The sequence below is a fragment of the Typopeltis vanoorti genome, chromosome 8, assembly GCF_054136105.1.
Source record: "Typopeltis vanoorti isolate ZY-2024b chromosome 8, IOZ_Tvanoo_1.0, whole genome shotgun sequence".
NCBI classification, from domain to species: Eukaryota; Metazoa; Arthropoda; class Arachnida; order Uropygi; family Thelyphonidae; genus Typopeltis; species Typopeltis vanoorti.
In genome coordinates, this window is record NC_143556.1 from 45,879,398 (window position 1) to 45,898,045 (window position 18,648).

General features: G+C 35.1%; 1 protein-coding gene across 9 annotated transcripts in view; it reads right to left on the bottom strand.

Annotated features, from left to right (window-relative positions):
* The window catches only part of LOC150103963 (bromodomain-containing protein 2-like), a 539,719-nt gene that overhangs the window by 413,560 nt on the left and 107,511 nt on the right, over positions 1 to 18,648 (bottom strand). For all 9 annotated transcript variants that reach the window (XR_016548723.1, XM_090397216.1, XM_090397208.1 and 6 more), the window contains one exon: positions 1,883 to 2,029. Coding sequence is in view for 8 of the 9 variants with exons in the window: in XM_090397216.1 (XP_090253342.1) it covers positions 1,883 to 2,029 (147 nt within the window). In the remaining variant the exon portion in view is untranslated. The remainder of the gene's footprint in view (positions 1 to 1,882; positions 2,030 to 18,648) is intronic.

Below are 18,648 nucleotides of genomic sequence, written 5' to 3' on the forward strand. Positions count from 1 at the left end.
TAAAAGTCTTACAGTGACTGCACTGCATAGTTCAGAAGTCCTGGACAGAGAGCCGATTTCCCAATGATTGGAGTAGAGCTCTCATAGTACTCATATATAAAAAGGGAAATAAAACTGAATGTGAGAATTACAGAGAAATTTCCTAATGAGTGTTCCAGGCAAGATTTATGCCAGTATACTTGAGAAACGGTTGAGAAGAATTGTGGAATAAAAGCTTGGTGAAGAACAAGTTGGATTCAGGTCAAACAGAGGCTGTCAGGATCAGATCTCCACTTTACAACAGTTAGTTGATAAAGCAGGAGAATATAACAAAGATCTGTATTTAAGTTTTGTCGATCTGGAAAAGGCATACGCAAAGGTGCCAAGAGAGAAGCTATTCAATACACTACAGTTATATGGTGCCAATGGGGCATTATATCAAGCAATAGTTAGTCTTTATTTGAGTTGCAAGTCAGCAGTTAGAATTGAAGTACAGGAAGATGGTTTAATGTTAAATCTGGTGTGAGACAAGGATGTACATTATCCCCTCTGTTATTCATTATCTATATAGATCACATTATGAAGGAAAGTGGTATTAAACATGATATCAGAATTGGAGATGTAAATATCGGCTCTTTGCTTTATGCGGACGATGTTATACTTCTAAATAAATCCACTACAAGTTTGCAAGATTCCTTGACTAAATTGAATAACTGTTGTAATGGTATGAAGGTCAGCAATAAAAAGACAAAGACAATGAAAATAGATAGAATTGTTGAAAATGTCAACTGTGTTTTGAATGGGGAACCTGTGGAACAAGTAAAACATTTCAGCTACTTAGGCAGGATTTTTAGTAAGGATGGTAAATTAAATATGGAAATAGACAACAGAATCAACAAAGCTGGTATGGTAGGAAGTCAACTGAATAAATTCATATCGAATAAGAGAGAAATTAGTAGGAACACTAAATTCGCTGTATACAAGACAGCGTTCAAACCAGTTTTAACTTATGGATCTGAGAGCTGGGTCAGAAACTTGACCAAAGAAACCACAGATATGAGAGTCCTGAGAAAGATTAGAGGTGTGAACAGATGGCATCAATGGCAATACATTAAAAACGAGGATATTAGGAAAGAACAACATTGTCAACATCCAGGAATGCATTAGCAGAGCTAATCTCAGGTGGTATGGTCACTTAAACAGAAGAAAGATTAGCAAAACAAGTGTTCTCTGCCAGGTTGGCAGAAAAACGACCCAGAGGAAGTTCAATATATAGGTGGATTGATACGGTACAAAGTGCCTAAGACGATAGAAATATAAGATCTGATAATGTTGGAGTCTTGACAAGTAACAGACTGATTTGGATGAAAATTGTAGATAGGAAGTTAGTAAGGATGTAATTTTTTTCATGTAGTACTATCATATCCTGTACACCCCTTGAGGGTACATGGTAGGAATTTGATGATGTGTTATGATTTCTCCATTCTTATTTTCTATGCCTCTAGCTCGAATTCCATTTCCCGTGATTCATGCTTCTTGCTTTTTTTCATATAAGGAATCATACCTTCCCACTCTCATAATTTTCCATTTCTTCACATTGTTTTTTAAGCCAATCTTTTCTACTTCTTTTTTGCTTCCCTTCTCAATTTGTCATTCAGGGTTCTATATTGTATTTTCCCTCTGGGGTGTCTTTAGTTTCCCATTTTCTTTTTTCTACCATTAGAGAAATTACATATATTATGACGGCAAAAATACAAATTAGGCAATTCATGTGATTCATGCACTGCTCTTCTAGATTAGCTAATATGCTGATGGAAGGTTAATAACTATAATAATAAACTGTATTTAAAACTTCGAAATGGCAACTTGTGATTTTACATCAATATTAGGAATTACTGCTTACCTCCTCTGGTTTATTATATACGTAACAATTGGTAAACATCTTTTGAAAATCCTCCTTGCATTCTTCAGCTGAATAATACCAACAGTTTTCAAGTCTCTTTTTAATGGTGCCTAGGTCCATTGGTTCTGAAATAATTTTGTGATAGTCCTGAAAATGAAATCAGTTTTCAGATTAAAAACGAATACTGACTCCCAAAAAAAGCCAAAGGCTTCATTTCAGCAATGTTAAAACAGATAGAAGGCCCCATCCTTTTTTCAGAGCTGGAAAGGGAAAAAAATTTTGAGAGGTTCCAAAAATTTGACTGCAGAGCTTATGTGAATACAATCCTTGGCACTGAGTTGCTTTAGTTGTATTACAAACTTTTGCAGTACAACTAAATAAATAAAAAAATCAAAGAAAAGAAAAATAAATAAAAAAGACCACAACCCAGGCATTCTTACAGTTGTCTTCTATTAGTGCTTTTGATAAAGGTTTCACTGGGCTGGTAGCTGTTTTGAGCTGAGTGGTTCTCATCAGAGACTAGCCAGAAATCTTACGAGAGCAAGAACACATCGTCAATTGAAATCTCGTTTAATTTCGATTATTACAATTTATACACTAACCGAGAATTCCCTCATGTCAAAAACAACTGATATTGGATTATTTGATAATAAATGAGGGTTCCCTGACCTCTTTAATTTTTGCTTTGGTTTCTGATGAGCACCAATCAGTTCAAAATAGCTGTCAAGCCAGTGAAACTTATCAAAGGCACTAATAAAAGATGACTATGTGGACACCTGGTTAGTGTAAGATAAGGGACCTCTGATGCTGGTGAATATATTCTCGTAAGCTCTATAGCTAAATGTTCAAAAACTTTCTAAGTTTCCTTTTTTTTTTTTTTTTTTTTTGCTTCAGTTATGAAATAAGGACAAATCTTTGATATCCCCTATTTCTAACTAATAACATTTTATTATTAGGAAGTAATAGCTTTAATGACATTTTACATTTAGATTAGAAGGGGAAAAAAATGAAATAAAGAAAATGATTCTCCTACACTAGAAACTGCCAGTGCCCCTTCAGATGAAATATATACAAATATGGCTCAAGTATTTCACATTATCTATAAATAATAACTGAAAGTATTCATGCTTTATAATCAATCCAATTGAAATCTCGTTTAATTTCGATTATTACAATTTATACACTAACCGAGAATTCCCTCATGTCAAAAACAACTGATATTGGATTATTTGATAATAAATGAGGGTTCCCTGACCTCTTTAATTTTTGCTTTGGTTTCTGATGAGCACCAATCAGTTCAAAATAGCTGTCAAGCCAGTGAAACTTATCAAAGGCACTAATAAAAGATGACTATGTGGACACCTGGTTAGTGTAAGATAAGGGACCTCTGATGCTGGTGAATATATTCTCGTAAGCTCTATAGCTAAATGTTCAAAAACTTTCTAAGTTTCCTTTTTTTTTTTTTTTTTTTTTTTGCTTCAGTTATGAAATAAGGACAAATCTTTGATATCCCCTATTTCTAACTAATAACATTTTATTATTAGGAAGTAATAGCTTTAATGACATTTTACATTTAGATTAGAAGGGGAAAAAAATGAAATAAAGAAAATGATTCTCCTACACTAGAAACTGCCAGTGCCCCTTCAGATGAAATATATACAAATATGGCTCAAGTATTTCACATTATCTATAAATAATAACTGAAAGTATTCATGCTTTATAATCAATCCAATTTTATTATTTATTCCAGCTAGCAAATAATTATATCATATCGAAACATTGTAATTAAATGTTATCATCCTCAAAATTTATCATATGGAAATTAATGAGTGAACACAAGATGTCAGTGCAGTTTCAAAATGGAACTACACTGACATCTTGTGTTCATTCTAAATTCCAAATTTCTTAAATCCCACTTAGCCAGAAGAGAGTATTACAATGATTTCAGTGTGTTTTTTATTTTATTTTTTCTTCTTTGTGTCCCTACAAATGGTCTGGCAAAAAAATGGGATTTAATAAAATATTTGCATGTCTTCCAAACACCAAATTTCAATGAAGTTAGTCAAAGAAGAGTCAATGGCTTACATTGAACAACTCATGAAGTTTAGGAAACACACCTAAGAAAACGTGAGATCTATTTTATCGACATCCATATCATCTACAAATTCTTTGCTCAACCTTTCCATTTGCTTATAAGATCTAGTCAGCATTATATATATGTCTGCAATGTAGTGTGTTAAAACAAAAAAAAAAAAAAGAATATAATAAGAATGCATCACATGGGAACATATTACATTCTCTTGTTCATCTGCTCCAAGTAATTATCTGATTAGGAGTACTTTTTTTTTTTATTTATAGGATATAATCCCCTCCTCTTTATTTATATATATATAAAAAGAAAGAAAAATATTAAAAAAATCAGCATAAAAGCTACATCTATGGGAATAAATATCCTTTAAAAGCCCACCTTAAAAAGTCTTCCAGATGTGTAAGTTGCTGTTTCTAACAGAAGAGTATAATCTACCATGCTCTTACAATGAAATGGTCATCAGATTGAAAAACAATTCAAAGCATGAACTGTTTTTCATGCTTTGATTTTGCACCAACCAAAAATGTCACTAAAACAAAGATCATTGGCATTTAATCTTTCAGATTGCAAAATTCATCCAATGCTGTAAATGTGACAATCACCTGTAGTTCTGCGCTGCATAACAAACAAACAAACAAACATAACAGTCTTAATCTTTTGGCAGACTCTTGCTTAATCATACTATCTTTTTCTCATCCACCCTTCACAGGATTAACATGTATCACTAATATTAAACATTTTCACTCTAGCCTTTACAATAATTTCTTATGATTCCCTTCAATCAAATTGTTCTCTGTGAAACGAATTTTTTCAACCTCACTGTCCTATATCATCATGTAATTCTTTTCCAAACAAAATCTACATCTAAAAACTCCATTATTTTATTTTGAAAGAATCAACAAATCATTTTAATATTAATTACAACATACAAAAAATTCTCTAATAAAACAAGTCACTGTTTTTACCATGTCGCTGGTCTTTTTATTTTTTTCCTCCTAGTACCAATGCTAAATAATGCAACAGAAGATTATCGACGGGATGTTACAAGGATCAAAGCTGGATAACTAAGACCTCCATGTAACCTTTCAAGAACTGCAGAGAAGCAACCTTTTCTGCAATCTGCACTTTATCATAATGAATCCTATTAGTAAACATTAATCTGGATTCTAAACAACCAAGGAATGGGCTAGCAATTTTCGATTTAGCCAAGAAAATTGTATTCTTATTCACTTAAACTAATATAGCATGATGATGCAACATAACAGAACATCAGGCTGACTAAAGGGGAATCAGATCAACTGGTGAAAATCCCCCACCCCATTTCCCAGTCATGACTGGGAAAAAGTCATGACTATGCCCATGTTTTTGTAACGGGTAGCACACAATGCCCAGAAAAATGTATCCTTAAATGAACGCAAGTTTCCTTTAGAATGAAAAGCTGAGTGTGCCATCCACTGCCCACTTTACAGATTATCCAGGAAAAGAAGGATCCCTTTTCCAACATTAATTTGAAAAAAAGATTGTTGATTTTGTCTAAGAAACTAATTCTCCCTGTGTGTGTGTTGGCCAAATAACAAAATCACTGTAACAAAACCAAGTGCAGAGATAAGAGCTGAAAGCAACGAAGAAATGTACCCACAAGTGTTCCATGACGTAACTTGAGAAGTGGTGATAAGGAGAACCCCAAGGCACAACCCTGTACTACCTGTATAGATTCCCTTGCCAGGATAAATATCCAGCATGTGTGGTAAAATTAAATTTAAGAATGTCAGCTGTAAAATCCTTATAGTAGTCGAACTGGTAGATATAACAAGATACCATTTTACTTTTCTATTCCACAATGCAATGGCCCTTGTTCACCTTAAATCATAATATTGTAACTGTTCTAGAGAGTTACATGTGAATGTCTGGTTTTTAAGTTCAGCGTTCAATGAATTTTAGTGGTGGCAACTTTGCACTATATAAAATCTGTCATTTCAAATTGTAATCAGTTAGCTGATGCAGATGGAAGGTCAAAGTTTCTTTCAATTTGTAGCATGAAATCTGTATGGGGAATTTTTTTTGAGTGATGGAAAAACATTCTTTAGCAAGTCTGAAACACAACAGGCTGACTACCCATTTCTCTGTAGGATGTGGAGTGGAACCCTCACGGTATCTACTTATAAACATCCAAAGAGCTGAACTAAAGGACTTTCATTCTCTTAAGGACTGCAATACTGACACACTGGAATCCATCAATAATCTTCTCCAAAATTGGTCTGATGATTACAAATCTGTAACTAGAGATCACATCACGTCACAAGTGAACAAATTAAATCAGTTGCTAGAAAGCACAAGCTGGTTGAATGATAACACCATCAAAAAAAAAAAAAATTTTTTTTTATATGAACATCCAGGATATGGTATGCCAAAAATAGATAAAGCAGAAATCCCCTTGCAAACAGTAGTTGACTAAAAAAAAAAAAAAATTTGAGTTTCAGACAATCTTCAATAAATAAGATTTCCTCAATCCTATATTCCACAAATACAAGCTTCTAACACTTGGCTCATCTGAGAGGGTACCAAATTCTGTATTCCTGCAATCTGTCCTATTCTGACAAGATTAGTCATACCATAGAAATCAGACAATCAGAATGTATGAAATACATCAGTTTCCTCCAGCTGAGAAATCTGGACTTGCAGAAGATGGAGTTTCTGCCAGCCACAGGATCCTGTGGAGCAACAAAGATTCTGGAGATAAGTTTATCAAATTCAAGAGACTTATCAAAAGAAGTACTTCTAGTAGCAAGGCTTATACGTTGGTCATACATAACTGGTAATTAGTTTACGGAATTAACAACGCATATAAAGGCATGGTCTGCCACAAACTTCATTTTTAGCAAGTCTATCCCGTCACAAGTGAACAAATTAAATCAGTTGCTAGAAAGCACAAGCTGGTTGAATGATAACACCATCAAAAAAAAAAAAATTTTTTTTATATTAGAAGATCCAGGATATGGTATTCCAGGATATTGAATTAACAATGCATATAAAGTATATTAATTAAAGGAAACTTTAATGAATAACTTCTATATTTCGGCAACGTCACGTTGCCATATTCAGGAACATAAAGATATGGTATGTGCACGTGGGCACTAACAAAAGCAAATGAGGAAGAAAGCAAGAAACTAATATTGTTCTTAAAGTCCTAATGGTGCCCTCTGGTAGGCTAATTTGGTTGTCTTGGCTGTTGGGCTGAAGTTCTGATAATGTTAGTCTCCCAAATTTGGGGTAGTTTCATGCACCCAAATTTGTTGAGGTTTGGAACGTTTTTTTAGAGCTGCTGATGATTCCTTGAATAATCTTTCATATTTAAATTTACTGTGGTGTATTATTTTAGTTTTCTTCCAACAAATTCTATGGTGGGTATCTAAGGCATGGTCTGCCAGCTCAGAGTGGCTGTACTGGTGAAACCCGATGTAGTCTTTGTGTTCTGAAATCCTGATATTTGCTGTCCTGCCTGTTTGGCCAAAGTAGGACAATTTGCAGCTGCAAGGGACCTGGTATACACCAGGTAGGTCTAGGAGAAGTGGTTGATCTTTGGTAGAGCGGATAAGGGATGCCAACTTTTTATATGGTCTGTAACAAGAAGCAAGGTCATATTTTTTGAGGATATTGGTTATTTTCTCAGAGGTGCCCTGGATGTAGAGGATGGTGATGGATTTGGTGTAATCTTTATTGTAGATGGGGGGGGGGGGTTGTGGTTTATTGGTTTTAGTATTTTTTGGGGGTTATAGCCATTGGCTAAGAAAGTGTTGAGGATGTGGTTTAGTTCAGTAGTCAGGGGCTTGTCATCTGAGCAGATTAATTTTGCCCTGTTATAGTGTTTTTATAACCCCATATTGTTGGGAGGTGGGGGGGGGGGAGATTGCTGGTGAATGTATCTGCCAGTATGGGTGAGTTTTCTGTAAACAGAGAAAACCAAAGATCCATCAAGCTGGCGGGTGATTAAAGTGTCTAGGAAGGGGAGGGTGTTGTTTTACTCTTTTTCTAAGGTGAACTGGACTCTGGGGGTGTTGGTTGTTTAAGTGTGTTAGGAAGGAAAGGAGTGTGTCTGAGCCATGTGGCCAAATAGCGAACACATCATCCACATAACGAAGCCAAATAGTGGGTTTTTGTGGGGCGGAGTTTAAGGCTTTCTCTTCAAAGGTCTCCATAAAGAAATTGGCCAAGGGTGGGGAAAGTGGTGAACCCATGGCTGTCCCCTCTATCTGTTTGTAGAACTTTCCTTGCCAAACAAAATAGCCTGAGTTCATTGTGAACTGAAATAGAGCTGAGATATCGGGAGGAAACTTGGCTTGGATGAGCTCTAGGGTTTCTTTGAGTGGGACATTAGTGAATAGGGAGAAAACGTCAAAACTGACCATTATGTCAGTGTGTTGGAGTGAGAGGTTTTCTATACTGGCTTTAAAGTGGGCTGAGTTTTTTTTATGCGTGATGGTGTGCGAGCGTTTTGGCTAAATGTTTGGCTAATTTATATGTGGGGGAATCAATGCCATTCACTATGGGACGTAATGGCATATTTTGGCAAAATTCAATTCATCACGGCATTCAATACGGCAAAATCAGGTTGAAGATAGCAAGACAACTAAATCGTCTGACGTTCCTAAAATGCTGCTGGGACAAAAAAGGTAATCGCTAATTGTGTTAAAATGAAGCACCGTTTTACTTCACAGAAAGCTCTGCGCATTTATAATCCCACTAGCTTCGCCCTATTAAGAGAACAAATTACCGTGACATGTGTTCTCCTTGTCGACGAAAACAAAACCTTAGTGGTGCTAGAGGAAGAGCTTTTGAATACGCTCGGCGACGATCTTTGGATGATTCTTTATGACGTCTCATGCGCATTAGCAAGAAAAGAATTCGCAAAAATACGAAAACCTGATAAATAATTCTACTTCCCTACCACAGCCACCACTCAACACTGTAGTCAACCTCTCGTCGGTAGTTTTAAAGCCTGAAGCACTCACCGCACTTGCACGTGGTCACAATTTCTCCCTAGCTCCTAAAAGAATACCTGCCGAGAAAATCATGATCCAAATAGAACGTTGGATTCACAACCTTCCTAACCATATCGCCAACGTCAGACTGGATGTAGCCAGTGTTCTCACTAAAGCCAAACCTCCAAAAACCAACTTATCCAAAGACGAATATGCAGCCCTACTAGAAATGAAGAAAAACAAAAAAATAGTAATCATCAAAGCGGATAAGGGAAATGACACTGTGGTGCTCAATCAAAAGGACTACAAAGGTAAGCTTAATGCTTTAGTACTAGACCGTACTACTTACCTCCCTATTGAATATAATCCTACCAGCTCTCAGATTAGAACTCTCCATAGACTCCTTAAGAAAGTCACTTCTTGGCCTGTGGAAGTCACTAACAAACTAAAACCTTATAACTCTAGACCCCCCCGATTATATGGACTCCCAAAAATACATAAACAAAATGTGCCATTACGTCCCATAGTGAATGGCATTGATTCCCCCCACATATAAATTAGCCAAAACGCTCACACAGTATACTGGTAACACACCATCACACATAAAAAACTCAGCCCACTTTAAAGCCAGTATAGAAAACCTCTCACTCCAACACACTGACATAATGGTCAGTTTTGACGTCTCCTCCCTATTCACTAATGTCCCACTCAAAGAAACCCTAGAGCTCATCCACGCCAAGTTTGCTCCCGATATCTCAGCCCTATTTCAGTTCACAATGAACTGAGGCTATTTCGATTTGGTAAGGAAAGTTCTACAAACAGATAGAGGGGACAGCCATGGGTTCACCACTTTCCCCACCCTTGGCCAATTTCTTTATGGAGACCTTTGAAGAGAAAGCCTTAAACTCCGCCCCACAAAAACCCACTATTTGGCTTCGTTATGTGGATGATGTGTTCGCTATTTGGCCACATGGCTCAGACACACTCCATTCCTTCCTAACACACTTAAACAACCAACACCCCCAGAGTCCAGTTCACCTTAGAAAAAGAGTAAAACAACACCCTCCCCTTCCTAGACACTTTAATCACCCGCCAGCTTGATGGATCTTTGGTTTTCTCTGTTTACAGAAAACTCACCCATACTGGCAGATACATTCACCAGCAATTCCCCCCCCCCACACACACACAACAATATTGGGTTATAAAAACACTATATAACAGGGCAAAATTAATCTGCTCAGATGACAAGGCCCTAACCACTGAACTAAACCACATCCTCAACACTTTCTTAGCCAATGGTTATAACCCCCAAAAAATACTAAAATCAATAAACCACAACCCTCCCCTCCCCCCATCTTCAATAAAGATTACACCAAATCCATCACCATCCCCTACATCCAGGGAACCTCTGAGAAAATAACCAATATCCTCAAAAAATATGACCTTACTTCTTGATACAGACCATATAAAAAGTTGGCATCCCTTATCCGCTCTACCAAAGACCAACCACTTCCCCTAGACCTACCTGGTGTATACCAGGTCCCTTGCAGCTGCAAATTGTCTTACTTTGGCCAAACAGGCAGGACAGCAAATATCGGGATTTCAGAACACAAAGCCCAGAGTGGCTGTACCGGTTTCACCAGTACAGCCACTCTGGGCTGGCAGACCATGCCTTAGATACCCACCATAGAATTCATTGGAAGAAAACTAAAATAATACACCGCAGCAAGTTTAAATACGTAAGATTATTCAAGGATTCATCAGCAGCTCTAAAAAACGTTCCAAACCTCAACAAATTTGGGTGCATGAAACTACCCCAAATTTGGAAGACTTATATTATGAGAACTTCAGCCCAACAGCCAAGACAACCAAATTAGCTCGCCAGAGAGCACCATTAGGACTTTAGAACAATATTAGTTTCTTGCATTCTTCCTCATTTGCTTTTGTTAATGCCTGCGTGCACATACCATATCTTTATGTTCCTGAAGATGGCAACGTGACGTTGCCAAAATATAGAAGTTATTCATTAAAGTTGCCTTTAATTAATATACTTTATATGCGTTGTTAATTCCGTAAACTAATCACCAGTTATCAAAAGAAGGTTATGAAGCACTTTGGAATCAATCAGAACAATGATCAAAAAATTTCCAAATTCTGGGAAAGTGACTCTGAACAATAATAATCTCATCTCATCAATAATCCTTCAAACTGCAACACGTATCCATCATGATTACACAAAGAGTGTTATTTTATTATGTTATATAAAAACATGCATAAACACAGATATTCATGTTCATTAACATGAATAATTACTTTTCTTATGACTTATGATGTTCAGTATACAAATATCATATTGTTAATAATTGTTAGTAGTAAAATTAAACTTAGTAATTTTATTATTGAAACTATTCTATGGTATATACCTTACCTTGAAAGTAGCTTCACTCTCATTTCCCTTTGGATTTATGTTTATCTACTTTCCATATGTTAAGGCCCAAGTGCTGGAAGAAACTCATGTTAGAGGCTTAATGGAGTGAAACAGCACTGAGAGGATTAAAGATAATATTTAATCCTTCCACATCATCATCATCATCATCTCATGTCCTTTGCAGTATACAGGAAACCACTTCCCCAGGCAGATACATTCACAAACATTCCCATTACCGCTCCCCTTCTCAACAATATGTTATGAAAACACTAACCAACAAAGCCTATAACCTTTGTTCCAATGAGTTCTCTCTTACAGTAGAACTTATTCACATATACTTCTCATGGCTACAGTTCCCACAGTATCAAAAAATAATCCATCCTTCCCTCAATCCTCGACCTTTTTTCAGAAAGATTTTAGTAATGCTATCATCATTCTCTGTGTCTGACATACTTCAGAAAAAATAGCCAGAATAAAGAAATACAATATTTGGCTATTTTCTCAGACTATGGTCAATCAAGCCTTGCAAAACCATGCTTTAGATATGGCTCATAGAATCAATTGGAAAGAGACCACCATACTCCATTGCAGTAAATTTAGAAGAGAAAGACTGTTTTTGGAATCTACAGTTGCTTTCAGAAATCAGCCAAATTTGAATAAATATCGTTGCATTAAATTACCCAAAATATGAGAAACACTAAAATTTCAAGATCCCAGTTTACATTATAGGCTGCCAACAGGTGTCCCATCTAGTCTTTCACTTAGTTTTGTGTTGCCTTCATGCATATGCATTTTAAATCTTATACTGTACTCCGTGACGATATTCCAGTGAATGAGACAAAATACTGAAAAAATTAAATATTTCTAATCCTTTCTCAATGCTGTTTCACTCTATGTCTCTAACATGAGTTCACTTACTTTGTTAATAAGTGCAATCCTATATTCTCATGGTTCTAATAGTACCAAGTGACTGACCAGAGAGCAGCAAACTAAAAATATTTTGTCACCTTGGTTCAGTTCTGTTTTACTTAATGTAACTTCACTAGCTAAATGTATGTTTCACTCTGATGATGTGATGAGACATCATGAAATAGTGAATTACTTTAAATTTGTTATTTCATTACATAATTTACGTGTACAAGCAGTTAATTAAACAGTACTACACACAATCATGTCACACACACACACACACACACACACACATATATATATATATATATATATATATATATATATATATAAGCCTTTTTATGTCACATTTTTTGAAACGTTTTGAAACTCAGGGCTACCCTGAGTGTTGAGTCTTCAAAATTCGAGGAGAACATGCCTACCAGTCCGGAACTTGGGGGTTGCCCACAGGCAAATTATAGCCATGTTTTGTTTCATATCCCACATTATACTTTTGTTTTGTGAACTATTAAGGTGATTCACTATAAGCAATAACAAAATCAATAGTTATTTCTTGCAATTCCATATGAGCAGTGGTGAACTCTGGAAATTTTAACCATGGGCTCGCATCGTCGAGCAAAATAAAGCCTAACTTTGCCCTTATAATACTTATATTGCGACTTTGTAAAGCTTCTGACAAATATAATAATTCCTGTAGGATATCAATCATTAATGGTAGATCTATTAAAAATTCCAAATTGAGAAGTCGGTTTAAAAAGCCTTTATATTTATCGTTCGATGCAAAATGCTTGCATAAAGCTGGGTAATTTCTCCAGAAAGCAAGAGCTGTTCGTAAACTGCAAGCTGCCCATCGTGGTCCAACCACACGGCTGATCTTTAAAATTTCGATACCAAGGTCTTTTGCAATCTTATTTATTTTTCGTTGATTTTTTGGTGATTGATGATAAAAAGCATATAATTTATCCATAAATATTTCAAAATGATTTATTGCTTTAATGTTTTTTATCGAATCGTCTAATGCTAAGTGTAAACAATGAGCACAATGCCAAATCACAACGTTGGGAAATTTTTGTAGTAGTTTGATTGCAACACCTGATTTGTTTCCTAACATTTCACTAGCTCCATCAGAACAAAATGCAATGAAATGATTTTTTATAGTTATCAGAAAATCCATATGAATTTAAAGTAGCAATTATAGTAGCATGTATACATCCCACAGTGTGGTATTTTCTAGTTCTACAAGATTATTAAACAAGAACAAGGGGCTCCCAAATTTGAGAAAAATTTAACAAAGGGCTCACACAAGCCCCTTATAGCTCACCACAGGGTGAAACCATAATGTAAAATGACGGTATGACAGGACAGAATTTCATGCGAGATGGGGCATCACCAAGTTAAACTATATCTCTGTTGTTTTTGTTAGGGAATCAGGGTGAACCGCTCAACTTGGAAGACATTCCAACTCTATGTCAACAGATTTCAAGATCGGTACTATCAATGTAAGAAGCATCAATTGAAAGGAAATGGAACTAGCAAAAGAAATGGATATGTGTCAGATTGACATAATATTGACTGAAACAAAGAAGACAAAAACAGGTGAGATGTTTCTAAGAAACAAATACAAAATGTTATATTCAGGCAATAACAATCAGGGAATAGAGGGATTAGCTATAGTATTCGAAATTAAATATGAGGATAATCTTGAATGGCAGGCAATAACTAGTAGAGTCATGTGGGCAAATATCAGAATGGAGACCTGGACAATGAGACTTATTTGTGCTTATGATTTTACAGAAGATTCTACCAAGAAAGACGTTGAGGAATTTTTTTCTGAGACATTAGTGAAACTAGCTGGCACAAAGAAAAAGGAAACATTGGTCTTTGTTGGAGATCTAAACAGAAGAGTAGAAAATGATTAGCAGATATATATAAATATTTTAGGAAAAACTGAAGAAAAGCACAAAGCTAATAAAAATAATAGTAAATGCCTGCTGGATTCTATTCGGGACATGGATTAGTCATTACTAAATACCACATCCCAACATAAAAATGTGCACAAGATCATATGGAAAGAAGATGTAAAAAATAAGAAAGCCTCATTGAAAGAGAATTTGAAAAATAGGAAGTGGTTTAATATTGAGCATGATTTAATATTCATTACTAAATCATGCTGAAGTACTGTAAAAGGAATCAAAGATGATAAAGATGACATGAAAACTGACGATAAAGATATTCTAGATCATCATCATCAAATTCCTGGTATATATATATACCCTCAAGGGGTGTACAGGATACGATAGTACTACATGAAAGATTTACATTACTAGCTTCCTATCTACAATTTTTCTCCAAATCAGTCTGTTAAATGTCAAGACTCCAATATTATCAGGTCTTATATTTCTATCTTCTAAGGCACTTTTTACTGTATCAATCCACCTATACCTTAGTCTTCCTCTGGGTCTTTTTCCTGCCAAACTGGCAGAGAACACTTGTTTGACTAATCTTTCCTCTCCAATTCTGCTTAACTGACCATACCACCTGAGATTAGCTCTAATAATGCATTCCTAGATGCTAACAATATCAAGTTCTTTCCTAATAACCTCATTTTTAATATGATATTGCTAATAATGCCATCTGTTCATGCCCCTAATCTTTCTCAGAACTCTCATATCTGCAGTCTCTAGTCTTTGGTCAATTGTTTCACTTCTAACCTAGCTCTCAGGTCTTGTATACAGCTAAGTTAGTGTTTTGGCTAATATCTCTTATTCCATATAAATTTATTCAGATGACTTCCATACTAGCTTTGTTGATTCTGTTGTCTATTTCCATTTTAACTTACCATCTTCACTAAAAATCATGCCAAAGTAGCTGAAATGTTTTACTTGTTCTATAAGTTCTCCATTCACAATGCAGTTGCTATTTTCAATATTTCAGCCTATTTTCATCGTCTTTGTCTTTTTAATGCTGACCTTCATATCATATCTATTACAACAGTTATTCAATTTAGTCAGGGAATCTTGCAGACTTGCAGGGGATTTATTTAGAAGTATAACATCATCTGCATAAAGCAAAGAGTTGAGATTAACACCTCCAATTTTAATATCAGGTTTAATACCACTTTCCTTCATAATGCAATCCATATAGATAATGAATAACAGAGGAGATAATTTACATCCTTGCCTGACACAGATTTAACATTAAACCACCTTCCTGTATTTCCTTCAATTCTAACTGCTAACATACAATTCAAATAAAGACTAAGTATTGCTTGATATAATGCCCCATTGACACCATATAACTGCAGCGTATTGAATAGCTTCTCTCTTGGCACCTTGTCATATGCCTTTTCCAGATCTACAAAACCTAAATACAGATCTTTGTTATATTCCCATGATTTCTCAACTATCTGTCGTAAAGTGAAAATCTGATCCTGACAGCCTCTATTTGGCCTCAATCTAGGTTGTTCTTCACGAGGCTTCTCTTACAGAATCCTTCTCAACCGTTTCTCAAGGATGCTTGCATATATCATACAGGAACACTCAGTAGAGAAATAAACTTTGTAATTCTCACATTGTTTTATTTCCCTTTTTATATATGGGTACTATGAGAGTTCTATTCCAATCATCTGGAATTTGTCATCTGTCCAGGCCTTCTGAACTATGCAGTGCAGCCACTGTACGACTTTTATACCTCCATACTTAGGCATTTCTGGTCGAATATCATCTACTCCTGCTGCCTTTCCTCATTTCAGGATTTTGATGGCTTTTCCTACTTCAAGTATGGAAATGTATTTCTGACTGCATCCAGGTCAGTGTTTTTTACCACTGTGCTGTCATCACAGCATGTTTCATTTAGCAGTTTTTCAAAGTAATTTCTCCATACTCCAAGGATATCTTTTTCTCCTGTTTTCATGTCACCTTTCCTTTTATAGCACTCTTTCCTCCATTTTTGAGCTTCTTCAACAACCTCCAGAATATCTTGCCACCTTCTTGATATTTATTTTCAATGTTCTTGCCAAAGTCCTCCCATGACTTTTGTTTAGCTAGTTTTACACAGTGTTTAGCTTTCTCACATTTGTCTCTGTATTCTCTAAGAGCACAAGCTGACTTATTTGACAGGAACTTTTGATATGCTTTCTTCTTTTCCTTCACTGCCTTTTTAACTTCCTGTGTCCACCAGGGAGTTCTGATTTTTTTTATCCTTGCAGACAACCTCACCACATGCCTCTCTGGCAGAATCAATCAATGTTTTCTTCAGAGTTTGCCACTGAATCTCCAAGGTTTGATTCCTGTTTTCAAACTCTTTCATTTTTTCTTCTACATGTTCAAATAAATAAATAACTACAAATAAAATTAAAATGTTATTTGTCCTACATAATACAGTTACACCATGAATTACGTAAATTCGCAGTTACGTAATAAATCTACTAGTGCTTACAAACATGTTTGCGGTTTTGTGCAGGTGCGTCTTTGAGAGCCTTATTGCAGTAAAGTAGTAGATGCCTCGCACAATTAGCTCAGTCACTTGTTATCACTGCTAATTGTTTTTTTACCCTTAAAATGGAATGCACACACAAAACCGAATGTGCGGGTAATAAATTTAAAAAAACAACAGTCTGCAATTACTTTAGAAGAAAATTTGAAAATAATTTATATGTGAATACAATGTGTGAAGGATAAAGTTTGCATTGTTGATAGCACAAAAGGTGCGGTAGCATTGAAGCCATCACAAGATGTTTTTTTATTTGAAAATTGAACATTTCAGTTTGTTTTTATATTCTTTTATATTATGTATTTTTCATACTTTCATATTTACAGTATGTATGTTATTCAAATAAACTGATAATTTTTTTTATAATTGATTTTTTTTTAATAACCCCAAAAATGAAAAATATCTGATTAACGGCTAAAAAATTAGCGTAACAGCGGTATGAGTAGCCATTGAACATTTTATTGATGTATGTAATTTACAAATTCGACTTATGTAAAATTCAAGTTACGTAAAGGTTTATGGAATGCATTACTTACGTAACTCAGGGTGTAACTGTATATTAAACAGAAATTAATCTTTATCATTTTTTTTTACAGAAAACATCGAATCAAAACTAGAGAAAGAAGAATAGTAGACGTTTTATTTATTTAGTATCAACGAGACTTCTGCTGTTTCATCACTGATGACAGATAATTTATATTAGGTTTATATTGTATCATCTTTATAGATATACATGAGCTACTAGTTTCATCTGTAAGGCTACTCTTATGACGAGACTTAACAAAGTTCATCACCGAGAACAATGATTCACAAGAATATGGAGATGCAAAAATGGATAGTAATGTTGTTATTGCAAGGGTTTTTAAACATATAAAAGTTTCTGGAATAGTATTCTAAGTTCTTAATACCTTGTTTAATGCACTTCTCTCTGTCACTCCTATCTCTAATCGCTCCTTTTCAATATTTTCCAAGTCAACTATGAGGTCAACAAATTTCTGCCTCTAAATTGAGCTACTTTGAAAATCAATCAACTGCATTTCAAAATCATCAATATTTATCCATGCAAACATTTGCAAGTTTAATTCATCCAGTTTTATAGTGTATGGATACAATGAATTTTGCAGTCTCTTCTAATTCTCTGAACTTAACAAATCTTAGAGAGGGAGAGAGAGAGAACTGCTCAACAGTTGACACAATGGTGTTTAAAAACAGCATTTGAAGACACTGGCAGTTTGTTTTGTCATCCTTTTGGAGATCATTGATGTATTTCTTTAGGTTTGGAAAATATTTAAATCTCTCACTGTCTACATTCCTCTTAAAAACTCAGCTTCATTTCAAATGCCTTTATGTTATTAAACTTAACATCAATAGTCTTATCAGAGCCATGTAGTTTAAGGTTCAAGCCATCTAAATGTTCACAAAAATCGGCAAAAATCATCAGTTTACAAACCACACAATGTCATACATTTCTTTATAAGACATTTTATGTTGATTAGTCAAAAAGAGATTTATCTCATCCAGACAAATTGTTTCAGAACAAGACCTCAACTAAGCCAAGGAACATTGTTGTACATTATTAGTCTTTTGTACACCAAATCCGCCTCATTCAATAGATTCTGAAATTGTCTTTTATTCAAAGAACATGCAGAAATGTAATTAACAATCTTGGTTACTGTTTGCATTACTTCTTGAAGTTCCTTTAGATTAAAGTATTGGATATGTATTTATTTATTTAATTCTTTTTAAGGTTAGCCCTGGGTTGCGTGCTTGAAAAATGTCGTTGCTGTGCCATGTGCCAAGGGTTCCTACCCCTGATCTAGGTGATATCTTTTGAGAGATTACAAGACATCCATATCTGCAACTTGATTCC